Below are 27475 nucleotides of genomic sequence, written 5' to 3'. Positions count from 1 at the left end.
TTGTTGGTGATTGTTGTGAATCAGATTTGTGAACTCAAACACTAGTATTGGTTTTGCACAAAATTACGGAATATGGAAGAGTCTAGCTTGTCTCATTTCAATAATGTTGTGGTAAATTGTGCTCGAAACCTTAACTTTTTCATTAACATGATTTTAAATTTGTTGTATCGTATTGTTTTTATGATGTGTTGTATTAGTACATTCTAATTTTGTCAATTATAAAACTATTAAATGATCAGGATAATGAACGTGATGAATTAAAAAGATATGGGATGTGCGAAGGAAGAAGTGGAGCTTCATATTGGAATGGTGTTTGATTCAGTTGATAGTCTGGTGAAGTATTATAAACGAGATGGTAACAAAATGGGTTTTGAAGCAATGATACGTATGTCAAAGAAAGGCGATGATGGAGAGATGAGATACGTGACAGTGGCGTGTTCTTGTTCTAGGAAGAAGAGATATAAATCCAGAAATACCTTGAAAAAGCAACATGCTGCCAAAATAGATTGTAAGAGTCGGATTAGTGCAACTTTGAATGGTCAATGCAAATGGGAAATTAAGTCAGTTGTACTTGAATATAGCTATGATCTTACAAGTCCGACAAAAAGAAGATATTTCAAGGTTAACCAAACGATACAACCTTATGTGAAAATGAGGCTTGAAGTTAATGATGTGGTTGGGATTAGACCGTGTAAAAATTTTGAGTCATATTCAGTTGAGGCAGGAGGTGTAGAGAATTTGACGTTTCTAACAAAAGATTATAGAAACGTCATTGAAAAAGTGAGAAGGCTACGACTTGGAGTTTGAGATGTTTCGACAGTACTCAGGTATTTTATGAAAATGCAAAAGGAGAATTCAAATTTTTGGTACATGATTGATGTAAATGAAGAGAGTCGATTACAGAATGTGCTATGGGTTGATGTTAGATGTAGGGCCGCATATAAAGAATTTGATGATGTTGTGACTTTTGACACAACGTATCTGACGAATAAGTATGATATGTCATTTGCTGCTTTTGTGGGGGTTGATCATCATGGACATTCGACAGTGTTAGGTTGTGGGTTAATTTCCCATGAGGACACTGAGACATTTGTATGACTATTTCATTCTTGGCTTGAATGCATGGATGCTGCTCCTAATGGAATTATCATTGATCAAGATAAGGCCATGCAAAAGAGATTGTTTTCCCTGGTACAAGACATAGGTGGTGTTTATGACATATAATGAAGAAACTGTCTGAAAAGTTAAGAGGGTATAAGAAATATGAAACTATAAAGTTTAAGTTACAAAATATTATGTATAATTCCTTTACGTGTGAAGAGTTCAAAGAACAGTGGAATCAATTTGTTGATGTGCACAACCTTCATGAGAATGAATGGTTATGTGGATTGTACAAAGAAAGAGTACAGTGGGTGCTTGCATTTCTTAAAGATACTTTCTAAGCAAGTATGTCTACTACCTAACGTAGTGAAAGTATGCATGCATTTTTTGATGGATATGTAAATTCCAAAACTACTTTGAAACAATTTGTGGAACAATATGATAATGCATTACGAGATAAAGTGGAAAAAGAAAGGGAGGTTGATTTTAGATCTTTCAAATCTTGGATACCATGCATCACTAATTACCCTATTGAGAAACAATTTCAAAGTGCATACACAACTGCAAAGTTTAAAGAGTTTCAAGAAGAGATTGCGGGAAAGATTTATTGTGAATTATCTTTTCTGAAAAAGTGTGATTCATAAGAGGAGTATCAAGTTTTAGAAGATGTTTGGTTTGGAGATAGTAGTCACCGTGTTCCCTTTGCAGTATACTTTGAAGAAAGTTTGTGTGATATTCGTTGTACTTGCCATTTGTTTGAGTTCAGGGGAATTTTATGCAGACATGCTATTATTGTGTTGATTCATAAAAGGGTTTCACACATTTCAGAAAAGTACATTTTATGGCATTGGAGGAAAAATATAAGCAGATGTCATACAAAAATTAAGGTGAGTTATAATAGGTGGAGCACCAACGTTGAAGGACAATGTTTTGATAAATTGTCTAATATAATGCTGACAGTAACTAATATGACATCAAACAATGAAGAAGACTGTAATATGTTGATGAAATTTATGATTGACATGAGAATAAAGTGGAGCAAAAGGAAAGTGAGGTAGGGCTTGGTAGAAAAGTAAACATCTCTTCCACAATTGGTTTGAGTAGTAAAGATGGGGACAGTCCTCCGAAAGAGGGAAATAGTCTAATTATTAGTCCACAGGCAGTTCATAGCAAATGTCGTCCTCCATGTAAAAGAAAGCAATCGAAGGTTGAAGAAATTATACGTAGGGCTAAAAATAAAAAATTACGAAAACAAAGAAAATGTACAAGTTATACACATATTCTTGTTTTTTTTTTTTAAATGTCGTTTTGAGCGTGTAACTTTTTTTCAAATTAAATGTCGCTTGTCTTGTCTATGATATCTTCATTCTCCAATTTTTGCCATGGCCCACATCTCCTCTCTCTTTATCTTATCTCTTCCCCTCATCTCATCTCTTCCACATTTTCCATTGCCCACTTCTTCTTTCTCTACTTTGCGTCTCTGCCTCCATCTTCTCTCTCCACTTTTTTCTATGGCCCACATCTCCTCTCTCTTTTTCGTTGTCTCTTCCCTATCTCTTCTCTTCCACATTTTCTATCACTGACATTCCCTTTCTCTCTTTCTCTATTCCGCCCCTCATCTCCTTTCTCTCTTTATCTACTAAGGTTGTAGAACCTGCAAAAAGGAAGGAAGCACTTTTCAATTAAAAGCATGTATGCTATGAACTCTTGTGTACTTTTTTTTTTTTTTTTTTTTTTTTTTTTTTAAAGATAAAGTTGCATTTTTGTTTAGGTTATTGAGATTCTGAAACGTGAAGTGGCTGCCCTTGCTCAATTTGGTCAGACCTTGATGATGCGACTCTGACATTACTCAATCTAGCAGTTCGGAAGACGGTTGAGTGGCAGGTATTTCTTCCTTGCTTTGATAGCATTTAATTGCATTGCCGCCACTGTTTTGTGCTTTGTTTGTTTATGAAGTCAAATGTGTGCGACAAAGAAAAAAATGTTATGGTTGATGTTGTTGAATTATTGTGTTCTGCAAATTGAGGTTCTATAAATACATCAGGCTGTAAACGTAGTAGAGATTATGAGTCGTAAAGTTTCGAATGAAGAATTAGAACCAATGAGGATATGGGTGCCTTTATCATGTAAGTGGCTTTTTTTGTGTTTTCTTATGGTTATTTATTCTTTAAAATGATAATGGTACATTGTTGCATGACTCATTTGACTTTTTAATTTATGAATGATTAGGTTTTGAAGAGAATCATAGCATCAACAATGAGGCCAAATTAATTGACATTGAAGGCAGTATAAGCATTGCAAATCAATCTGGAATGGTGGATATCAATAGTGGAGTTTTTCTTCGGTTGATGTCAATACACTTTTTTTTACTTTCATCAATTCAATTAATTAGTTACAATATTTTCTCTTATACAGTACATGTTGCAGAAAATAATGTAGAAGGTGCATTAAGACAAATTGTCAAAATTGAAATTTCTGGAGTTTGGAATAACCAAGAAAAATTAGCAGTGGGCATTGTAATGCATGATACACGCTGTGGAAATTTGACTTTACTAGAACAGTATGTGTCAACTTCTAACACACTACATGCAGAATATCTTGCCTTATATCATGGACTATGTGTTGCTCGTGAAAATGGTGTTAAAGAAGTCCAGTGTTTGTCTTACTCTCAATAACTAATTGACAGCCTTAATAGGAATGATGAACAAAAATGTGTATTGGGTGATTTGCTTGATTCCTTTACATATGTCGAAGTCTATAAAGTGCCTGTTAGTGTGGATATGTTCGCTGATGTTATGGCTCGCATGGCCGCTAGGAGATGATCGAGCCTTGTACTCCTTGGTGAGAGTGATTGTTGGGTGTTTCAGTTTTTCTCAGTCGGTTTCTACTTTTTATTTCGGTTTTGGCTCAATTTTTGTGACTTTTGCCTATGTTTTGTTTTAGCCTACGCTGTGGGGCCTTCGGTGTTGAGAAGGGTATGTGGCTGACCTAAGTTGCAGGTCATGGATTTGGTTACAAAACCTTCTTTGTTGGAATTTCCATTCTTGCCAGGAGGTACTGCTTGTTTTCTCCTGTCCTTGGGTGTGTGCTTTGCAGAAGTTTTGCTATGGTGAGTCTTGGTTTTTCTGCTAGTTGGGGATTGAAGCTTTTGTTGGATTTCCTTGAAGGTGGTTAGAGTTTTAAGACTTTTTGGTTGCAGACCTTTATGTACAGACTGTGCAGTTTGATTTGTGCCTAGATGGCTTGCTTTTTTTATTGCTGGCCTTTTTTGTCTAGTATTTCTTAGACTAACTACATGTTTTGCTAGGACTTTAATCTTTTTTTTTTTTAGTTGTTGTTGTTGTTGTTCTTGATTTGGTTTCTTGGGCTTGTCCAAGGACCGCGACTTTGTAGGTTCCTTTGGTTGAGACTCATTCTTATATATTACTATAATAAAAACTTATATTACAAAATAGAACAAGTTCTTTTCTTGTATGTTGGAGTAGAATTTCTTTACAGCCAAAAAAATAAAAAAATAAAATCAAAATGAAACACAAACTACTCCTAAAAGACAATATCTTATCAGAACCCATATGAACATCATGGACAAAACAAAAATAGTCTAACAATACTAGATAGGTCAATTGTAACACTTATTGACATTGAGCAATTACTTCTCCAATTAAAGCAGAGTCAACATCTAACTGCCTAGGAAGACAATTTTGTCTCTCCAACCTATGTTTTTTCATGTGCGAAACCTTATATTTGTTCGAACCTCTGGCTTTCAAAATTGAAATCATACATGATTGTAAAGTTAAAAACGTAGGATTCAATTTTGTTGGCAAGTATTCATCAAATGACTTCTGAACAACCTCTATGAGCGCATCTACAGAGTTGGGCGCCTGTTGGTATTGTAGTCCCTGTATCACATTAAAAAAACCAAGGTCTAGAACATTTATATTTGGAGAATTCGGTGGTTGACAGATCAAACGTATGTCGAAGCCATCCTTAGTAGCATTACTTTGAAAATACTTATCATCCAAACCAATATGAGGTTTCGCATTGTCTTGTTGGATAAATATTGGACTTCCTGCATCAATTCTTGGCCACTTATCTCAGATAGCCGGTAAGAGTTTCTCAACTATGTAAGATCAATAAATTTCCTTATTGATAGAATTGATTGTTTTAGTCTCCATGGTTTCGGCAGAACGATTTTTACTACTCCTCCTTGCAGGTTCTTTATTTATGAAAGGAAATATCCTGATTTTTCCAGAAAATAATTCATTCCTTATTCATCAAACCTTGGGCGTGTCATTGCAGCCAGAAACATGACTTTAGTAATAAAAGTCTTACTCTTACGTGTGCGTAAAGGCTCGTCTTCGTCAGGAAGGAGGTAATACCTCTCTGACTGCTTTGTCATTTAGAGCCACTTCTCATCAACATGAATAATATTTTCCATGGTTACAAACCTCAAACAACTGGGGTTGTTGCCATGTTCAATCATCAATAAACAAAAGCGTATTCTAGCTTTCATGTTTTCCACCTTTAATAAAGGTTTTATAGCATTTGAATGACAACGTATGGAGCCCTCTTTTAACCGCCTAAACAATGTTGTCACTGACAAATTTGTGATAGCAGATAAAGACCTCAGTGTCGTCCTTCTTCTCAATGGAATATTTTGAAATTGATTGACGTCAATTTGAAGACGCTTGCGCCCACAGTTGAGTGCCTTTCTACTAGATACATTAGTGTTAGAATCCAAAACTTCATTTTCTTTTCCCCGTTGCCAAATGCATTGGACTATACACATACTAACTGAAAATAATTGAGCCACCTCAGATGTAGTGTTTTTCTTCAATTGTCCATTAACACTTCGCTTCAATAGAGATTAAAAAATTGCTTGTCTTTGTTCATTTGTGAGGTTTTTTCGACTCACATGTGTATTAACTTTCTCGGTTATGTCATCAACTTCATTCGTAGTTTCTAATGTTGGAATAACATTTAAATCAATTTCCCCAAACACACCTCTACTATTACATTGTTCGGCCATGGTGACTGACTAAACAGAATCAGAGAGATAAAAGTCAATAAAAAGAGATAGTCATGGTGAGGGACGATAGAATAAAAGAAATGGAAATGAGTGACTAACAGAGTAAAAGAAAAGAAAGTGAGGAAGACGAACAGAATAAAAGAAATGGAATAAAACAAATGCTAGTAAGTCAATAATAGGAGAGAGAAAATGACTATATATATATATATATATATATATATTAAATTATTTAAATAATTCAATGTGTGCAGCAGAAAAGTTTTTCCCACCTACAAAATCAGAACAAAGCTTTTCCCACCTGCAAAATCAGAGGAAAAAGTCAGGTGGGAGAGAGATGAAATTTTTTTATTAAAAGTTGTGCACAAACTTAAAAAGTCATTTATATTGAAATAGAAGGAGTATTTGTTTTTGAAACATTATTTATTTATTTGAAGTTTATAATAATATCGACTTGATTATTAATGTATTATGCTACTTTTTAAGAAAATGATCATCGGTAGAGCGAGAAAAGGAACAATTTCTTTCTTCTACTTTCGTGGCTGATGTCCTCTCACATGATTATATCAACATTGTTGAAAGTATACCAGAAACTCAAGTGTTGTCGAATGATGTTGTTGCTACCCAGGTATGTGTTATGTATGTTGTATAATTGTAATTGGCTACAATTTTTTACAACGAGTGCTAAATTGTGGTTGTTAAACATTGACAATTATCCACTAGTCCAGTTCAGAATCTTGTAGTAAAAAGTAATTTTTGTACTAGATAGGAGTTTGTAAATGATGAACATGTTTTGTTGGGAGAAATTTGATGCTGTTGATAGGTTGAAGCATATAGAATTATATTTGGTAGAAATTATTCACGCTTTGGTTAATTTTTTACGAATGCAGTTGAGTTTTATGCTAATTCAGTTGTTTTGTTTTTAGTATTTTTGTTGTTGGTTGTGTATGAGTAGGCTATCTGTTGTAGGGTTGTGAATTCATGATAATGACCTTAACGTAACTTATTCTGAATGTTTTCAATATATATTATCGTCACACTGTTTGTTAACCTGTTGTAGATGAAATTTTGGATATGCATTTCATTTGAGATTTGAATTTTGATGTCTTTTGGTATGTCTAGTGTTACGTATACATATGCATTCAAAATAGTAGCTGTGATATGTATAAACAAAAGGCAATCTTTATGAAGAACATCCGCTGAAATCAATCTTTAACAATTAACATATTTATAAACAAAAGACAAATATAATCTTCGTACATAAAACTTAGTATTTGAACCACACATAATGACAATTAACATTCATAGTGCGTTCCCCAAGGATGTTAACAAGGAGGAGGCTATTGAGAACTTCTTCATCATGGTGTAGGGGGGTGGAGGTTGATTGGAGGAGGAGGAGGAGACTGTTGAGAAGTTCTTCATCATGCTAAAAATTTATGTCAAGCGTTCCCCAAGGATGTCAACCATTTCTTCTATTTTTAATGCGAATGAGCTGAAATCACTTTGCAACTGATCCTGTTGTTCCTGTATTTTCCTCTCAATACGTGAAAACACTCCTCTTGAAACTTTTTGATCCACTCAAATCTGCTTGCTATTTCGTCTAAAGTATGAGAAGATATATCTTGTACATTTTGAGATGATCTAGGTTCAATACTCGTTCTTCTTCTTTTGCACACATAGACTTGTCCTTCATTTACCCCTTCTGGAACACTGACACCTTCCTGAACCGTTGCATCTCCCTCAATTTCATTCTTAATCACAAACCATTCTCTTGTTATATTATTTTTAATCAAATCCATTTTACACAATGTCACATCCCCCAACAAATTATTTGTAGAAAACTTAATCTTATTTGCTTCATCATTAGGCGTGATCTGAATACACAACTTCTCACATATTAACGTAACAAGCATTCCCCAATATATTTCTCCTTTTTCTGTTTGAACCTCTCCTAACTTCTTAATCAATAACTTCGCTGAATTTACTTGCGTCTCTAGTATTACTGCTTCCATGAACATTAAATCCTTAATTGTCACATTTCCATTTGTCTCTTTCCTACCATTAAATGTGTAAGTCAGATATCTGTGAAATACTCTTATAGCAGGATTCTTTAATTTTGTAAATTTACACTTATATGGATGGTAAATCCCTATCCCAAAAACATCAATCTAAGCTTGTCTGGAATCCCACGTTCTAGATATATTATCCTAGAAACATCCATCCAAGCTTATTATTTTTAAAATGGTAGGTGTTGTCTGACATCTTTAGATGCAGGTTTGTGTATTATTCCTTCATGTACCCCTAACAAGCCTTATGGATTATGGCAGCAGTTTCAAAATCCACAGTTCCTTCAAGGAGGGAGGCAGCTGAGAAATCATACAAACTGCGAGGAAGGGGTTTAGCCAAGGAAATAGTGGAAATAATTTGTTTGATCAGTTCGCTTGCCTGATTGATCATTTGATCAAATTGTGCTTTAATTCAGGCTAGTCAAAAGCAAGGATAATTAATATCTCAACAGAATTTAGTACCTTAAAAAGGATAATGCCACTAGGAATAATTATGCCTACTCAATAATCCCTTATTGTTAGTCTACCAACAGATGATGCGAATCTCAACAAATCACTTTCCTCTAATATCTTTTCTACCTCAAATCTTCCTATGATATTGGGAATAGCTGATGAGGCTAAAATCCTTTCATCTCTTCAGCGACCTAAAAAAGTACACTCTCTAGGTTATTGATCTTATAAATTCACCTTAAAGTGCTTTTTGACTTATTTTTCTGAATTCATTTCCAATAAATTTTTGGCTTTGTTTTTTAGTGTTTCACATTCACATCATACCACAACTTTGTTCCCAGGGAAAACATTTGATGTTGTTGAGAAGATATTGTGTCTAAAGTGAAGTTTCCTAACTTGCAAAAAATGGAGTGAATTAACCAAACCTTTATTATGGACATTTTAGACCTAATGAATTGCGTTTTGATTTTGATAAGCATTTGAAATTTTAGGTATAAGTCACAAATTGTGCCAATTTTGGTGATAATTTATATAGATCATATCACTTAAGCTTGATCCCTTTGCCATGTTCTTTATAGGTTGTTCTATTAGCTACCTAGATGGTTAATAAGATAAGCCATCATCATGTACATGTTGAACTGCATATGAAAAATCAAGCTTACCTATCAACCTGAATATTTCCTATTCTAATTCACTTCATGCTAAAAAGTTGTTGCTTTTATCCTAGATCAAATTATCACTTGAGTGTTGCTTTTACAAGGAACATAGATACATTAAACTTCACCAACTTTTTAATCTCAAAATTCAAACTACAATTAATTTCATCCCCCACTTATTAAGAGATTAATGATAAATTATGCATGGATATTGCATAATCATAATCATAATCAAAACATAATGGATACGTTGAATTTAAAATTAAAAAGCAAATGAAAAACAAAAGCAAAACACCAAAACATAAGTGCTTTTGTTATGCATAAAGAGGCCAAATGTAGTATTCCTTGTGTGAACAAAGTGGAGCATGCCACCCTATGTGTTAGCTACCTCCAAATATGCTAATTAAAGTATCTTAAGTAAGTTATCAATAATGCCCTGGTTACCACTCATATACTGCGGAGTCATAAGAGTTTATATAGCCTCTTAATCAAACATGTTAATCAACTCAAATCTCTAAATCACATTCATTAAATACATAAAAGAGGAGGAATTTATACATTGAACACAAGAATGTGCTACCCATGTTCCAAGTAAGCAAGACTACATATCATCAGAAAAATTCAGGTTTCAATTATTTGTTCAGTGCAATTCATTCAAAATTTTGCATCAAAAAATACACACTAAAAAATGGCAGATGGCTTCGATGACAATGTTAACACATTCATCAATTGCTTTCCATAATGGAACTGTCATAACCAATACTTCATACCTTAGCCACTCAACCTCAATCATCAATCATCAATCAAACCCAATAAAACATGATGAACACAAACCAAATTAACTGAAACACTACTCGAAAAATGGCAGATGGTTTCGACGACTTGAAGCGACAGATGAGGAACCAAGACAAAGAAGTGAACGCTGTAAAACAAGTTCAATCATCAATCAAAACCAATAAAACGTGATAAATAGAAACCAAATAGACTAAAACACTTACAATAATAATGGCAGATGAGGAACTTGAAGAAGAATAACAGCAGATGAGGAACTTCGACGAAGAAGAAGAACAGCATATGAGAACTTCAATGAAGAATAAGGGCGGAGATGAGGAATGAAGATGAAGAAGAAGAGCGGCTTGCTGTTTTGTAAAATTAATTTGGGACCCAGATTAATTCGACCTAAATTTCATTTTAAAATACCCATTAAATAATGGACGGGCGTCCATCTAATAAGGACAGCGTTCATAAATTTTGTTTGTAATAGATGTTTGTAATTTGCGGATGAAGAGGTGTGTGATGTGATACCAATGGATGCTTGTAATTTGTTGTTAGGGAGACCGTGGCAATATGATAGGGAGGTTGTTCATGATGGGAGGGAAGAACGTTTACACCTTTAGGTTCAACAAGAAAACCATCACCTTAAGCCTTTTACCACCCCAACAAACACTTCTCACACTTACACCACCCAAAATCAAAACCTCACAGAAGAACCTCTTCTTTAATGGCAATCAAATAGAAAATGTCATCACTAAACACAAACCCATCATAGCCTTACTCATTGCCGAAAGAAAAGAAAGTGATGAGAGTGCACCCTATCCCCTGATCCAACTATTACTCCAAGAGTTTGAGGATATTTTTTCCAATGAATTACCACCAGGACTACCACGTTTGAGGGGAATAGAACACCACATTGATTTGCTAACCGGGGCACCCTTACCAAACAAACCAGCCTATAGATGCAATCCGGAGGAGTCCAAGGAGTCTCAAAGGCAAGTGGATGAGTTGATTAGGTAATGGTATGTGAAGGAGAGCATGAGTCCTTGTTAGGTTCCAACCTTATTGGTGCCGAAAAAGGATGAGAGTTTTCAGATGTGTGTGGACACTAGGACCATCAACAACATTATAATCAAGTATAGGTACCCTACACCTAGGCTTGATGACATGCTTGATGAGTTGCATGGTTCTTGCATTTTCTCCAAGATTGATTTATGGAGTGGGTACCATCAAATCCAAATGAGAGAAAAGGATGAGTGGAAGACAACCTTTAAGATCAATGAGGGCTTTATGAGTGGATGGTTATGCCCTTCGACCTTTCCAATGCACCAGGTACTTTCATGAGATTGATGAATGAGGTATTTACAACTTTTTTGGGTAGATTTGTTGTTGTTTATTTTGATGATATACTGGTGTATAGCCATAGTGAGGATAAACATAAAAACCATCTTAGATAAGTGTTTGAAGTGTTGACGAAACATAAACTGTATGCTAAGATGGAGAAGTGTAAGTCTTTCATGAAAAGTGTAATCTTCTTAGGCTATATAGTTTCGAGGGAGGGTATAATGGTTGATCAATCGAAGGTAGATGCAATAGGAGTTGGCCTGAACCTAAAACTATTAGTGAAGTAAGGAGTTTTCATGGTTTAACCTCATTTTATAGGAGATTTGTGCCCAACTTTAGTACCTTTGTCACCCATCACCGAATGTTTAAAGAAGGGGAATTTCGAGTGGACAAAAGAGGCAAAAGGTGCTTTTGAGGTGATTACGAAGAAGCTTTGTGAAGCACCCATTCTAGCTCTACCCGATTTCACTAAGGTGTTTGAAGTGGAGTTGGAATTGAGGCAGTCCTTACTCAAGATAAAAGGCCATTAGCATATTTTAGCAAGAAGCTCAATGATTTTAGGAAGAGATATAACACTTATGATGAGGAGTTTTATGCAATTATTAGAGCCTTAGATCATTGGAGTCATTATTTGAGGCCTAGGCAATTTGTACTACATTCGGATCACCAAGCTCTCAAGTTTATCAATGGGCAACATAAGTTGAATTCAAGGCATGCCAAATGGGTTGAGTTCCTTCAATCCTTTTCATTTGTGTTCAAGTACAAGCAATGGAGCATTAATATAGTGCGGATGCATTGTCAAGAAGGTACTTCATCCTTTCCATTTTGGATGCAAGATTACTTGGGTTTAGCATGATGAAAAAGCATTACAAACAAGATGAACACATGGCTGAAATCATGGCTAAGTGTTTAAATGGCAATTTTGAAAATTTTGTGGTTCAAGGGCAATAAGTTATGTGTGCCTCATGCAAGTTTTAGAGAGTTGCTTGTAAGAGAGGTGCATGGAGGAGGGCTTGTGGGTCATTTTGGGGTTACCAAGACCTTGAAAATTCTTAAGGATCATTTCTTTTGGCCGAAGATGGTTGGGGATGTCCAATCCATAGTGGCTAGATGTGGAGTTTGTCATAGAGCCAAGATTTATTTCCAGCCGGGGATGTACACTCCATTGCCTATTCCTAGTCAACCATGGGAGGACTTGAGCATGGATTTCATTATGACATTGCCGAGAACCCAGAGAGGTAAAGATTCCATAATGGTTTGTTGTTGATAGATTCTCTAAGATGGCACATTTTATTGCATGTAACAAAACCAATGATGCATCACATGTGGTTGAATTATTTTTCAAAGAAATTATGAGGTTGCATAGTGTGCCAAAAAGTATAGTGTCGAATAGGGATACTACATTTCTTAGCCATTTTTTGAGATTTTTATGGACTAGATTGGGTACCAAACTTTTGTTTATCACTTGAAATCACCCCCAAACTGATGGTCAAACCGAAGTCACAAATAGAACCCTAGGAACCATCCTTAGGACCTTGGTGAATAAGAGTTTGAGAGATTGGGACAACAAATTAGCTCATTCCGAATTTGTCTATAATCGATCCCCTAGTGTTACCACAAACCATTCTCCATTTGAAGTTCTTTATGGCCTTAATCCCATCACTCCCATAGTGCTTAGTGTCTTACCCCTTGATATCCAATTGAATCTTGATGATAAAGAGAAGGTCAAATCCTTGGAAAAGGTACATGAGTCAATTAGGGCCTAAATAGCCAAATCCAATGAAGCCTATTGGAAAAAAGCCAACAAGCATAGAAAACCCACCATTTTCCAACTGGGTGACCTTGTATAGGTTCATTTGAGAAATGAGAGGTTTCCTCCAAATAGGAAAAGCAAATTAGCACATAGAGCCGATGATCCCTTTAAAGTTTTTAGAAGAGTTAGAGATAATGCATATAAGATCGATTTACCCTATGAATTTTGTAATGTCTCAGCTACTTTTAACATTGGAGACTTATCTCCATACTTGGAAGATGGGGAACTTTCGGATTTGAGGACAAATCCAAAAAAGAAAAACTCGAGGAGGATGATGAGAATCCAAGCCCATTGTGTTCATTAAACAAGCAAGAGTGTTCATTGAAGATTCAAGGAGCCCGAGCCTTTCAAAGAGGACAACATTTGGCCCAAGCTCACAAACTTGTCCAAGATGTGTTAAGGGTTCAAGACATGGCACAAGTCCTTTTGTGTAGCCCAACCTGTGAAGATCAAGTGGGGAGAAGCTTAATTGGTCCAAGCCCAATGTGTGGATGCTATTTGATTCAATTTGGTGAAGGATAATTAAGTAAAATGCAATTAGGGACATAGATCCTTAATTTAAGGAGTGGTTGTCCTTTGCATTAAATGGGTATGGTGTGCATTTTGTAAATGAATGGTGGAGAATTAGTCATTAATATTTTTGTGTAAGGTTATGTAATATTAATTAAGGCAATCCTCAACTTTGTAAAGCCTATATAAAGGCTACTATTTCATAATATGAACTAGACAATGAATATTGATGAATAGTATTTCTATGGAGAATTGTGTTTCTCTTCTTTGAATTCCTTTACCCAAGTTTCGGCCAAGCTTGGTGGTGGATTGTCTTCAAGCTGGTGGAGTTTCCTTTAAGCTTGAATGATCCTTGGCCATCTATCTTGTAAGTTATTCCCTTTCGGTTAACATTCATCTCACTTTTCGGGTTTGACTTGTTTTGTTGTGTTCCAAATTTGAGTTGTGTATTTCAAGTGGAATGAGTTTGTGTTGATTGAAGCTAGATAAAAGGTGTTGTTCTAAAGTGATATAAGGGTTGTGTGTGCTTGTGGAGTGTTGGCCAAATTGTGTTAGGGTGTTGCAAGTGAATCCTAGCTTAGGTTGAGTTAAAATTGGTTAAAATAAAGTGATATATGAATTAGATTGCATGAATTCTTATCACTGTGTGTGTATGTCACCTGAGCAAGACATGGAGTGGCGTTTATGGTTTGGAGATTAGAGATGCGACAACGGTGGAGACTAGAGAAGCAGCGACAGTGGAGTTGCGTTTATGGCTCTGGAGATTGGAGATGCGACGACGGTGGAGACTGCAAACGTGGCTTTAGAGAGTGGAGATTGGATAAGCGGCGACGGTGGCGTTGTGTAAGTGAGTGTGAGAGACGAGATGAGTTAGGGATTTCAAACTTCAATTTTAAGAGATTAGGGGTTTTAAAAAAACAAACAAACAAACGTTACTATTTTTTATCCGAATATGGGTACGGGTCCAAAAAAGGGGCTAATGTAATGGATTTATACCTTATATTGATTATCCGGATATAGGCCGAACTGTGGGTTCGGATCCGTTTTGCCAGGTTTAGCGTTAAGTCGTAGGAATCCGCTAAATTTTCTGTCAAACTTTTTCGGCTTTTGCGATTTAAAATCTCCTGATTTCAACAAAGTGCTTGCACCATTGTGTAGAGTGGCGGTCGGCAAAACTACCGGCAGAACCAATCGACCACCACCAGGCAGTTTTCATTTTTTTTTAAGTTTCAAAATTTTTTATTTAAGAAATTAATTTTAATTATTAAAAAAAAAAAAAAAACTAATTCAAACTATACTCATTTTAGTCTTTTTGTATGATTCATATATTCTCTTAAAAATAAAAGTAATTTTAAAATTAAGAAAACAAACATCCTAATAGATTATAGTTAAAATTAATTATTTCAAAAGTAGGCCTATAAGTGATTACCAGACAAGCTAAAACAATCACAAATTAAGTCATAGTCATATTTATATTCAATTAATTTGCTTCACTTTTAGTGATTTCACAAATAATGAAATTAAAATTATCAACATACTAATTTATTTCTACTAAATTGCACCAAATAAATAATTTCGTAACATGATTCTTCAGATAATAATAATTACTCTGATTTTTTTACCTTAATGTGAATATGTGAATTATTTTTTTGTAATATTAATTGGTTTAAGATTTAAAAACTAAGAAATAAAGGATCAGCTATTTTGGGGCTGGGCCTTCGGGTTATCCATAAGGCTTGGGTTACCAAACGGGCCCGACGCCATTCATAGGTCCTTACAGAGTTAGGGTTTAGCTCATCGCCCTTATAAATTCTTTTAAGAACAGCGATAGCATTTCCAATTTACTCTACGAGATGTTAGATTCATTTGTGATTTAGTCTTTTTTTTTTTTTTTTTTTTTTTGTAATTCGTGGTGATAATTTTTGTTTATGAGCATCTGTGATGAGCCGATAATAAAATTGTTATCCTTGCACTTTGATTGCCAGTGAAGAAACCAACGGGGAATTTTTTTCTCTGAGATGCTCTCTGTTTAATTGATTTTTTTTTTTTTTTGTTTAATTAATTCGGATCAATGATGTTACTGATATACTGCGTTATCTATCTGCAACTTCCTAAAAGGAACTGAAGATAAATATTATACGCTGAGATCCTCATCAACGTTTTCTTTTCATATGACTTTGAGTGTTGTTTGTTTGATTTTTGAAGCTGTGGATTATAGTCGGTCAATGATGATAACCTTTAAGGCTTGTTTCTCAAAACATTCGCAGTGGCCGCCTGAGAGCTTTCGCCTTCGCCAGGCTTGAGAACTTCTGCTGCTTTTATCCTTCCTTGGATGTCTGAGACCTTTATTTATTAATTGGTTTTGATTTTAATTTAAAATGTTCATGGTTCTTCTTATATAAAGCTTTTATGGAAAAGGGTTTTACAGTCCTCCTTTTTTCACCCATAATTTCATCGATGGTGGTACTTATAAACTGTCTATCTGCAGCTTCCAAATGTGATTGAAGATACCACAACATCTTGAGATTTTAACATTTATATCTCTATTGTTTTTATAATGTTACAGAGATTTATGGAAAGAATTTCAATGAGTTTCGAAAATTTAATTCAATGGACGAGAGGCTTTATGGAAAAAATAATTTAGGCCGAAGCATCAGTACTAAATTCTAATGGAGAACAACGGAAAAAAAAAAAAGAAAAAAGAAAGAAAGACTATATTTTGAAGTATGGTAAAAATTCTGGGTATTCATCTCGCATCTACAATCCAGCCTCGATTATATGATACCTACAGCGAATTTTGCTGACATATTATGAGTTCATTTTTCTCAAATTTATAGGCTAAATTCTCTAATTTGAAGAATCCTAAGTAGGTAAGTTTAAAGAATTGTCCCATTGATGTCGTGGATAGATGATGGCCACAAACGTCGTCTCCAATTCACGCCACAAATGCAAAACGTCTGCTCGAACCTCCTTCCCAAGAAATAACGTTTAGACAAATCTAGCCTGATAAGTCCAGATTCAAGCGGCAGTTCTCTTCTTCACTACGTTTCCTTTTATGCTTCTATAAATAGATTCTCACCATTGGTAGAATTAGCCACCTTTCAGTCTTCACTAAGACCACAACTAGATTCATCAACATGGGTATGGTTTTTGGGAAAATAAGCGTCGAAACCCCAAAATTCGAAGTGATTCAATCTACTGCAGATTACGAAATCCGCAAATATGCACCCTCGGTTGTGGCCCAAGTCACATACGAGCCATCTCAATTCAAGGGCAACAAAGATGGGGGCTTTTCAGTGTTGGCTAATTACATTGGAGCCTTAGGCAATCCGCAGAACACTAAGCCTGAAAAGATTGCTATGACAGCTCCAGTCATTACTAAATCAGAAAAGATTGCCATGACAGCCCCTGTGGTGACAACGGCTGGTGGAGATGAGACGAAGATGGTGACCATGCAGTTTATTTTGCCGGACAAGTATACGAAGGCAGAGGAGGCGCCGCAGCCAGTGGATGAGAGGGTGGTGATAAGGGAGGAGGGGGAGAGAAAGTATGCGGTGGTGAGGTTTGGAGGAGTGGCAACAGATGAGGTTGTGGAAGAGAAAGTGGATAAGCTGAAGAAGAGTTTGGAGAGAGATGGGTTTAAAATCACTGGGGAGTTCTTGCTGGCTAGGTATAATCCACCTTGGACTTTGCCCTCTTTCAGGACTAATGAGGTTATGATTCCAGTTGAATGAACAATTTGCAGAGGAGCTAGGCTTTTAATATTTGTTTGTAGTATAATGTTCTATGTGTAGTTCTGATGAAGTACGTTTTTAAACAAATTGAATAAACTATCCAGCTCTTTGTTTTATGCATTAAACTGTCATTTCTTTAATTTCTCAGACTCTGTATACAGGACAAAATGAAACAATGTAAATATTTCACATTTAGTGTATGTTTGCGTTAGTTTCTTCTTGGTCAGTATGTATGCTTCAGGCTGCAAGTGAAAACCTAATAAATATATTGCACAAAATCTGTTTAATTTGAACATTTCCTGAAAAAAGTTTATTGCATTTTCATATCACATTATGTTCAAACATGACCCTACTCAATGCAAACCTCAATCCCCACAAAGTATAGCAGAAATTAGGAACAAGAAAACTATAATTTAATCAATTCAGAACGAAGTCTGCAGAACAATATCTATTCCCTTGTCTAACCAGCAATTTAAGTTCGAACATATGAAAATTATTTAACGAAAAATGATTTTTTATATCTTCTAAGTTCAGTAACTCATCAAAATCACACACTATCTGTCGAATTTGTTTCGATCCTCAAGAAAAAGGATATAAAATTTTCACAATCTACTGCGTTAAATCACAAGCCACAAATCTCAGTTATCACTCTTCAACCTTAACCAGAGACTAGCTTCACTACGATAACGATGATATTCAAAAGTATAAGTGGCAATCTCATGAATTGGCATGCATGTATAAGCCCAATGACCTGACCCTTGAATGAATTTCTTCTTCCAGCTTGGAGTTCCGCCAAGGTCCACCCTCTTGGAGCAAGGAACCGGTCCTCATTCAGAATTGCCAGTGCATTAGCAAAGAGCAGAAAACCTTCCAGCAAAGTCCAGAAACCCATCTTCTACCGAAAAATAAATTGAATATCTCAATTCCAGGACAAACAAATAAGGTCAAAATCAACAAAAGTCTCCAGTTTAAAACTCAATGGAACATTCAATGACACAAAAAAAGTTAAAAAAAAATTATTCTTCCATCACAATTCAATTAACAGAACAAGGCAAATCATTAGAACACTTTCCAAAATCTGATTTCGTTAGATATCATCATAATCTTTATTTAATCTACTGAACTCCCAATAAAAGAAATGTTTTTAGTATACTATCAGCTTAACGACATACAAATTTATCAGCTTTACCAGAAGGAGTAGAAGTTCTTCAAACATAACACAAATTTATCAGGCGGAAACCATTAAAACTTCACAAACAGAATTTTAAGGTTCAGGGATTTGAGAATGAATTAGCAAACAAATCAATACAAATTAAATTAAAAAATCTGGAATTATGAGTTTCAATAACAACAAATAATACAATAACATCAAGACTGAGCCGTTCAGACTACTTTCCCAAAAGAAAAAACAAACGATCAGATGATAAAGAATTCTCACCAGCCACAATTACAGACGTAGAAGATAACTACTTCCTGTCAACAGATAATGAGGTGAGAGTTCAACCCTTCTGATTTTTGATAAAGAACATGCAAAACAAAACCACCTCATGAAGCAAAACGATTCGCAATAATCATGAGGTCAATGACTCAAATATTCATAATCCAACGGCTAAAATACGTTCTCGGTCATGCAAGCAGAGAGCTACTAGCCGTTGGATTATAAAAACAGAGAAACAGTCAGTCGATAAGACCAATGTGGACCCGGCCCGATTTTCAGGCCCAGAAAATACAACCTGATAAAATTTTTGAAACACAAAGGAAGAAAACCCATGGAAAAACCCTAAACAAATGGCGACATTTCTTCTTCTTCCTTATCTTCAATACTCTCACTCTCATCACTCATTACTTCTAAACCCTAACAAAAAAATCAGTCAATTTCTAGAAAAATCTCGAAATCCAAATGCATTTAAACGAAATTTGAATCCTCGTTATTATTTACTGAACCCGCCAAAAGCATCCAATTTGGAAGATGATAACACCAACGGAGCTGTTGAAATTGAATCTCCGAAACCAAGTCGACGTGGACGTAAAAAGAAGGCCATGTCATCTCCTTCGACAAAGAACACCAGGCGTTCGAAGAAAAGCGAAGACGAAAACGGCGCGGTTGAGGCTAAAGAGACTGTCACAATGGAAGTTTCGAGCGAAGACTTAGGAGATTACGATGATGGCATGGACTTTCTGTACGATGATCCTCCGTTAATCTGCTGCTTCGGCGCTGTACAGAAGGAGTTTGTGCCTACGGTGAGAGTGCACGACAACCAGATGCACCCGGACATTTACTCCACGTGGAAGATGCTACAATGGGACCCGCCGGAGTTTGTTAGGGCCCCGGGTGGACCACCGTCCAACGTGGCGATATCGCACGTGCGTTTGGGCGGGAGAGCGGCTTTTATGGGGAAGGTTGGGGCGGATGATTTCGGGGATGAGTTGGTTTTGATGATGAATAAAGAGAAGGTGCAGACACGCGCCGTGAAGTTTGATGAGAGTGTAAGGACTGGTTGTACGTATATGAAGATTAAATTTGAGAATGGGAAGATGAGGACTGAGATTGTTAAAGCCGCAGCTGAGGATTCACTTCTTAGCTCTGAGTTGAACTTGGCTGTCCTCAAAGAGGTAAAAAAGTTTAGAAATTCAAGTTGAGGTTTAAGTTTTATGATTAACTAGCATTTAAAAAAAAGGATTCAAATTCATTGTTATGTATATTCAAAGATTTCTTCTAATTTACCACGCTATATTTGAACAAAATAAAGAGATAAATTTGCTCTTATTCACCCAATGTAAGATAAGTCCAGCAGAGTGAATATTATTTCAATCCTGTCCCATCTCTCTCGTTTTACAATTAAGTTTGCTATCACTTATTACAAGAGAAAGTGTGTTTAAATACTAGGTTTAAGAGACTAAACTTACTTTTACAAGGATTTCTATTCCTAAGCCCAAACCCAGTAAGAAATTAATAACTTAAAGAAATTCTTTAGCGGTTATACATGGAAAAAGCCCAAAACCGCCTACTGGCTTTGGGGCGCTGCCCTTAGGACCCCCGCCCGCTGACCAGACAGTAGAACCCACCCCTGAATGCGTCTGCTTATCGCATCAATGCTGAAGTGGTCGACAACTCCAACAGGTTACAACAATGTTTTAGGTTACTATAGTTTAATAAAAAGGAAACTGAAAAATATTGGCTCGGTAATTATACTGTTAGAAAGCCCTGTATTCAATGCCTACCATTATTTCTTAGGTTAATTTCGTGATCAGAGGAGAAAAAGATGGTATGAATGGTAGAAACAGTCTAGTAGATTGTATTATATGAGTTAAATTTTGGAAGCAAGTATTGAGATGAACTGAGTTGATTGACTGGATTTGGAATGTTTGTTATATAATGTACTGCAGGCTAGAATTTTCCACTTTACTTCTGAAGTTCTGACCTCCCCGACCATGGAGGCAACACTTTTTAAGGCAATTGCATTGTCTAAGAAGTTTGGGGGGCTTATATTTTTTGACTTGAATTTGCCATTGCCTTTGTGGAGATCACGTGATGAGACACGAGAATTGATCAAGAAAGCCTGGAATGAAGCTGACATTATTGAGATTTCAAGGCAAGAGCTGGAGTTTCTTTTGGATGAAGAGTATTATGAAAGGAAAAGAAATTACAGGCCACAATATTATGCTGAAAATTATGAACAAACGAAGCACAGGCGGCGGGATTATTATCATTATACCCCTGAGGAAATCTCTCCATTATGGCACGATAGACTTAAATTTTTGTTTGTGACTGATGGAACGCTTAGGATTCATTACTATGCCCCTTCTTTTGATGGTGTGGTGGTCGGAACTGAAGATGTGCTCATAACGCCGTTCACTTGTGATAGGACTGGTTCTGGTGATGCAGTAGTTGCTGGTGTTCTGAGAAAGCTGACTACTTACCCTGAGATGTTTAAAGATCAAGATGTTTTGGAGAGGCAGCTTCGCTTTGCAATTGCCTCAGGGATTATTGCACAGTGGACGATTGGTGGGGTGAGAGGTTTTCCCACTGAAAGTGCAACTCAAAATCTGAAAGAACAGGTCTATGTACCTTCAATGTGGTAGTTGAGAGCCAAAGATATACACGTTGCGAGGATGCAATATGCTAGTTCACAGGCAGACTACGAAAATTCATATCTGATTAGGAAGAGTGAGATTCCATGTTGTAGAAAAGGCTGCATCAAATGGTACGTTTACGAACTCTGTTGAGTTCCATCCACGTCTTGAGGTACTATTTGATAAGTTAGCATTTGATGTTATTATAAGTTTTGTAGGCCAGGAATGGTTTGTACACTATTCATTTTGTAATTGAAATTTATTATTATGTTCTGACCAATTCCCAATTCTCAATCTCTATCTCTCTGTGTCTCCAATGTATCTTTTAACAGCCAGATTTTCCAGTCGTTTAACCCAGGAAATTTGTTTCAGAATTCTATCTTGTAAGAATGACAAAATTTTAGCCGAACTTGCCTCCAGTATGATTGTGATAAGCCACTGGGAAGAACTTCCCTATATCGGGCCCTTTTTGTGCCTGCCAAAATTTGCATGCATTCTCACAACGAACAATGTCATGATTCTTCGGGCATTCCTGGTGTAGGAAATTTTTTTTTTTTTTTTCCTAAGTCGTTTGATACAACTGGATTTCTTAAAGTAGTTTTCTGGCTGTCTATTCAATGAATATTTTCCAACGAGTTAATTCTTTGCATATGCTGGATTTTCAGCTCCTATTATTGATATGTTAAGGAAAATCGTATGGCCTAATTACCTAAAGATTTAAGGAAGAAAGTGATTGCTACAGACGGATTTTGCTCAGTATGGAAACCAGTAGATCTGATTTAGTGATTTGCATGTTTGAAGGGGCAACATACTCTGAGGGGGCTTTGGTTTAAAGAATGTTAGATTATTGGAAAATTAGACTACCTTAAAGATTACTAAGAATCTTTAGGAGAATGTGTTTAGTTAATTAGTAGGTATGTTATATTAATATATTTAGTTGGAATGAATAAATTGGTAAGTATGTTATTTAAATTACTGAATTGTCTTTTAATTAAATATTATTATTATATTATTTTTTAATATTGATTATTATTTGGATTATTATAACCCACTGCATTTAAAAATTTAGCAAAAACAAACTCATAATAAAAGTTTGGAAAATTAACAAAGCACTCCCATCAACCCAACCACTGCCTGCTGCTGGCAACCATCGCAGGCCGTCGGCAACCTAATGGTGCACGGAAGGCAGGAAATGGCCTCCATGCGTCGTATGGCCAGTTCCGGCTAGAGATCTGGGCGAAAATGGCCAGACGTGACAGATGTGGCCGTCGACGGCCATATCGATGGCCGTTAACGGCCAAATCAGTTGATTTGGCAGTCAACGGCCAAATCTGGTACGATCTGGCCATTTTCAGCCAGATATCTGGCTGGAAATGGTTATATCGGTGCACGACCATTTTCGGCCTTCCGTGCGTCGTTCCAATGGCAGGTGGGTGGGGGTGGTGGCTTGGGTGGGCTGCAATTTGTTTTGAATTCAAGGGTAATTTTGTCTAAAAAGTTAATTAATTAGGGTAAAATAGTAAAAGACATATTTGTGTAAATAAATTTAAAAATAAGGGCATTATTTTCCTAAAATTTTATTAATAAGGAATAAAATTGTAACAAAAAAAAAAAAATTACCCTGGTAATCTTAGAATATCTAAGAAAATGGAGATAATCAGATTACCTTCAATATTACCAATAATAACCACTATTAGTATTTGAAGATTACCGATATCTTATATTACTTGATAACCAAACATGATAATTAAGTAATATAAGATGACTTAACCCCAGTAATCCCACGTAACCCCCAACCAAACGCCACACAAATGTTAACCTAATTTTCCACCTTTGAATTTAGTGATATCCGACTTTATTTTGACGATTGTAGCTCTTGCTCTCCCGCTAAGATAGTAATATTAGTGGCGCATAAATGATGTTTGTTTGAAATTTCAATGGCTTCCACTATCTGATATTAACAAGACAAGTCCTTTTGGTGAGATAATGGCCTGCTTTATCTTATTTTTGTCGTTAACATTCATATGAAGTCTTCCATTAAGGCGAAGATGGTCATAATTGTTGCCCGTTCTGGTTAGGCCTCTGTCCATTATCTATGTCCATTATCAATCTGTCTCTGTCAAGTGCCAAACGTCAAATACCAATAACTTTAATATTGATTCTTGCCTTGATGGGTTTGTTTTTGTGATAAGTATTGCCATTTGCCCAGATTTCAAATTTCAATCTATTTAGTTTTTAAATGTTAAAACTTATTTTGTTTCTTTAATTGAAGCGAAGATACCAAACTGCAAATGGGCAAATGATAAAAAATCAAAGAATATCTGGAGAAAAATATAATAATTTCTATTATGAACAATATCGAATGGTACATTTAAATTTGCCTAATTTGGTTGTACCAAATTAAGAAAAGAATAATAAATAAATGGAATGCTATAACTAACAGGGATTTTGTATCTCGTATGTTCTCTCTATTCCTCTGTAACTAATCTCTCTCAGATTTATACATGACCTTTTCTGCTTTCCTAATTGCAGGATTGGTCCTCTCTCCGTATAACAAAAACTAAAACTAGCATTCTCCGAATATGAGAAGTCTTAGAAACTTTCTGGACCCTGCTTGCGGCTGCTACATTCTCCGGCAAAATGCAAGTCAATTTCGAATTCTCCCATACTACCAGCCACCTACTAAGCAACGGATTTGTGTAATCCAAGTGTGAGCCACATTTATACTTGCCAAAAAACACTCTATTTTTGTGATGCAGCTCTTGCATTCAACATCTTCTCATGGTTCAGGCTGGTAATTTGTTCCCGAGTCCTGTTGCAGATACAACCAGGAAAAGGATTTGAATAGAAATTTTCCTCATGCCTGGGTGAGTCTCCCGGTTGTCTAGGGTACGGTGCTCCCAGCCTGTTTGAATGTAAACTTTTAACCATCAAAGAAAACTCTTGCCAAGTTATTTCACCCGCATCCAATTGATCTACAAGTGTAACAATATTTTGCCTGAAAAAATAAAACACAACAGTGGTCAGTACTTTAGGTTCCAATTTCCAAACAAACAAAAAAACACCCTTTAAAAGCTAAGAAAGATGATTAACCTGTCAGGGTTGATGGACTTTGAAAACCCTTCAAATCGCCTATGCCCCTGCACTGCCTTGGCCATATTTCCATCATATGTGTAAACAAAAACATCACTTTCAAGTGCCACAATATAATCCAAGGCAGCAAGGCGATTTTGATATGGTCTGAAGGGCTCCAACTCTTCTTCAGTGGCCAGAGTGGAATGAGTAAAGACATTTGGGAACTCTGAACGGAAGGCTTCCATGCTATTCTTACCATAAATTTCCCCTGCAACAATGTAAATGGTTGTGGTGGAAGGGTAACCCATGGCCTTGAGGAACAGAGCTGCTTCTCTGGGGGACATTGGGCATCCCCCTTGGAGTCGCCGTTTTACTCCATCTATCTCCTTCTCCTTCCAATGTTTAACAGTATACCTCATTAGCTTAAGTTCCTGAGCCTCTTCAGCAGTAAGATTGCCGCTGCAGCCAGTGAAGGCAAGCATGTCCTTCTCATATCTGCAATCAAATTATATCTACTTAGTTTGAGAACGTATCAACTGAGAAACTACTAAATGTGGTGCTTCAATAGTACCTTAAATGCAGAGCAATGAAGGGCGTGCTATTGTTCCTAAGTCTATCAAGCAAAACTTTTCCAAGGTCCTCAATGTCCTTGGAGTACCGGAGAGCCTCATAATTGGCACGGCACCTAAGCCTTTGGATGGAGGATGCAAGGCCATTGTTGGCAAGTCTTGAATCGGTGTGGGTAAATTTTACCACCTTATGCCGCTTTAATAATGGGACCATATGATTCCTGTAATAACTAGCCTGCAGATGGATTATCTTAGATACAATCCCAGAAACAGAGAAACAAAGAACAATATTTTTATGTATTCAAAGTTTGGACAGTATTTCCGGACCTTGGACCATGAAACGGGAGCCTTTACTAAGGGCTTCTTCCCAGCATAGCGTGATGGCAAATACTCCACTATATCAATATCATCTTTTAGAACTTTCATGAAATGCCTCCAGTCAAAAATATCTTTGAAATCACTGCAGATTAGAGATATTATAATGAGATGAAGAACCAATAACCAAAATGAACAAAAATGCAATTGAATTAAAATTAATACCTTGGGTCGGTCCAAAATGACTCATGGTCAAGAAAGGGAAGAACAAGAGTAGCATTCATTATTTTTGCAACAGCCACCATATCACATATCTGAATGTGTCAATTATCGTATGAAATTAGTGAGACAAAGTAAGAAAAGAAAAAGCATTTCTGGGAAAATATTGAGCTTTGTGAAAGAGCAAAAAAAAAAAAAAAAAAAAAAAATACCCCAGTTCTCATTTGATTCAATCCTCCATTAGCATGAACTAGAAGATAGCCATTTGTGTTCTTATTTGTCTCTACAAAGAAGTTCAAGTTTGAAACAGTCAGATGAAATCAAATTCAAGTGTGGAGATGATGATTATCATCAAGTTTAAAAGTAGAACAGCTCATACTTTTTTGATTCTTAGAGGGAGCTATGCATTGATAAAAATTATCGCTGTTGGGTTTCATCCAAATTTCCGGAGTCTAAAACACAATGAAAAGGCAAACAAATTAGTCCACTAATAATAAAAATTAAAAACGATTTGGTTTTATTAGGATCAGATAAAAACAAAATATACTGAAAACTATGGTAGTAAAGCTCAAAGTTTCTGCTAACAACAAGAAGGACAGAAAATTCCAATAATAAACGTCAAAGGCAACTTTATATGAATGTTCATAAATGTGAAATCAGCAGGGAAAAGGCATGAAGGAAAATGACGGCCATCTAAAAATCGTAAGCAAGCAGGCAGAAACAGTGACTTTTGTTCGGTCAAATGCCGCCCTCATAAAATTCAATGCGCCAGTTCCGGGCCACCCACTTCCTCCTTTGAGTCAAAACTCAAAAGTTTAACATAAACCATTAACAAATTTTCCAGAAACTCATCCCCATTTCCACATAAAAAACAAAAAAAATAAAAAAAAATGTAAAATCATTAAAAAAATAGAGTTAAATTTTGATTTTTTCTTTTTTTTTTTAAAAAAAGAAAGAAAGAAAAACACCCGTTTTTCCTCCGTTTTCTGGGCAACCAAACAAAAGATCAAAAATAAAAATTTCTGTTATACTTACAGATATCTTTTCCAGAACTCGCATGGGCATGGAGGGTTCATTATGTTCAGCAACAATATGCTGAGCGGAAGCCCAATCTTCTTTAATGGTTTGCAAGAAGAGGTGGCCATTTTCTCCACTCTTGCCATTAATCTCGACGTAACTACTCAAAAACGAAACCTTAAAAACAACTGAAACCAAGGCCAACAACATAAATGCCCATACAATTTTCCGGGCCAAGCTCCGTCCGAATCTCAAACTCTGAAGCATCGTATCCGTCCAATGATGAATCCTATCCTCTATCTTAAACAGCCACGTCTCGGGCACCCACGAGAATATTTGNTGTACTACGAAAGAACTATCCAACAGCTGTACTACAAAAGAACTATCCCTTATATGACATAATAGTTAATTGAGGTTCTTAAATGTATTTTTTAAGAATTTATAAGTTCGGGTCTTTTATCGATTGTTAATAAAGATGATTATTAGAGTTTTTATCCAAATGATAGTTTCAAGATTTTAAGAGATTCATTGAGGTATACGTAAACTGGTTCGAACATCCAGTCATATATTAAAAAAAAAAAAACAAAAGAACAAAAAAAAAAAAACTATACTAAAAATGGACATGTAAATATTTCGCTTGTTAGGTTTTATACAAATGCATAAATTTAGATTATGACAACGTATTCAAATATGCTTAAACATTAATATTGAATTGACATGTGAAAACGCCAT

General features: G+C 35.9%; 4 protein-coding genes and 3 non-coding genes across 8 annotated transcripts; 5 read left to right on the top strand and 2 right to left on the bottom strand.

Moving 5' to 3' along the window:
* The first annotated feature begins 15669 nt into the window (after nt 1-15669).
* LOC116142783 lies at nt 15670-15764 on the top strand. The gene has a single exon (XR_004130045.1). It is a non-coding gene; the product is annotated as a small nucleolar RNA snoR26 (small nucleolar RNA).
* A 38-nt stretch (nt 15765-15802) lies between these two features.
* Nucleotides 15803-15893, top strand: LOC116142779. Its single transcript, XR_004130041.1, has one exon. It is a non-coding gene; the product is annotated as a small nucleolar RNA snoR27 (small nucleolar RNA).
* A 67-nt stretch (nt 15894-15960) lies between these two features.
* On the top strand, nt 15961-16084 carry LOC116142778. The gene has a single exon (XR_004130040.1). It is a non-coding gene; the product is annotated as a small nucleolar RNA SNORD14 (small nucleolar RNA).
* A 561-nt stretch (nt 16085-16645) lies between these two features.
* On the top strand, nt 16646-17510 carry LOC116142750 (heme-binding-like protein At3g10130, chloroplastic). Its single transcript, XM_031428154.1, has one exon. The coding sequence runs from the start codon at nt 16878-16880 to the stop codon at nt 17472-17474; it is 597 nt and encodes a 198-aa protein (XP_031284014.1). The 5' UTR covers nt 16646-16877; the 3' UTR covers nt 17475-17510.
* Nucleotides 17511-17869: 359 nt separating this feature from the next.
* LOC116142752 (protein transport protein yos1-like) lies at nt 17870-19065 on the bottom strand. Of its 2 annotated transcripts, none has more exons than XM_031428156.1 (2): nt 18913-19065; nt 17870-18369 (listed from the first exon to the last, which is right to left on the bottom strand). In XM_031428156.1, the coding sequence occupies exon 2, from the start codon at nt 18364-18366 to the stop codon at nt 18133-18135; it is 234 nt and encodes a 77-aa protein (XP_031284016.1). In that variant the 5' UTR covers nt 18367-18369; nt 18913-19065; the 3' UTR covers nt 17870-18132. The 2 variants fall into 2 exon arrangements, with proteins under 2 accessions (XP_031284016.1, XP_031284017.1); XM_031428157.1 differs by having other exon boundaries at nt 17870-18366; nt 18913-18978.
* A 118-nt stretch (nt 19066-19183) lies between these two features.
* LOC116142749 (fructokinase-like 1, chloroplastic) lies at nt 19184-21821 on the top strand. Its single transcript, XM_031428153.1, has 2 exons — nt 19184-20087; nt 20862-21821. The coding sequence occupies exons 1-2, from the start codon at nt 19263-19265 to the stop codon at nt 21555-21557; spliced, it is 1521 nt and encodes a 506-aa protein (XP_031284013.1). The 5' UTR covers nt 19184-19262; the 3' UTR covers nt 21558-21821.
* Nucleotides 21822-23868: 2047 nt separating this feature from the next.
* LOC116142725 (O-fucosyltransferase 19-like) lies at nt 23869-27475 on the bottom strand. Its single transcript, XM_031428133.1, has 9 exons — nt 27461-27475; nt 26762-27109; nt 26106-26178; nt 25939-26009; nt 25733-25821; nt 25520-25652; nt 25195-25427; nt 24642-25118; nt 23869-24546 (listed from the first exon to the last, which is right to left on the bottom strand). The coding sequence occupies exons 1-9, from the start codon at nt 27473-27475 to the stop codon at nt 24291-24293; spliced, it is 1695 nt and encodes a 564-aa protein (XP_031283993.1). The 3' UTR covers nt 23869-24290.

Source organism: Pistacia vera, unplaced genomic scaffold (genome assembly GCF_008641045.1).
Source record: "Pistacia vera cultivar Batoury unplaced genomic scaffold, PisVer_v2 Contig418, whole genome shotgun sequence".
In the NCBI taxonomy this organism is placed as follows: Eukaryota; Viridiplantae; Streptophyta; class Magnoliopsida; order Sapindales; family Anacardiaceae; genus Pistacia; species Pistacia vera.
This window is presented reverse-complemented; position numbering and strand designations above follow the sequence as displayed.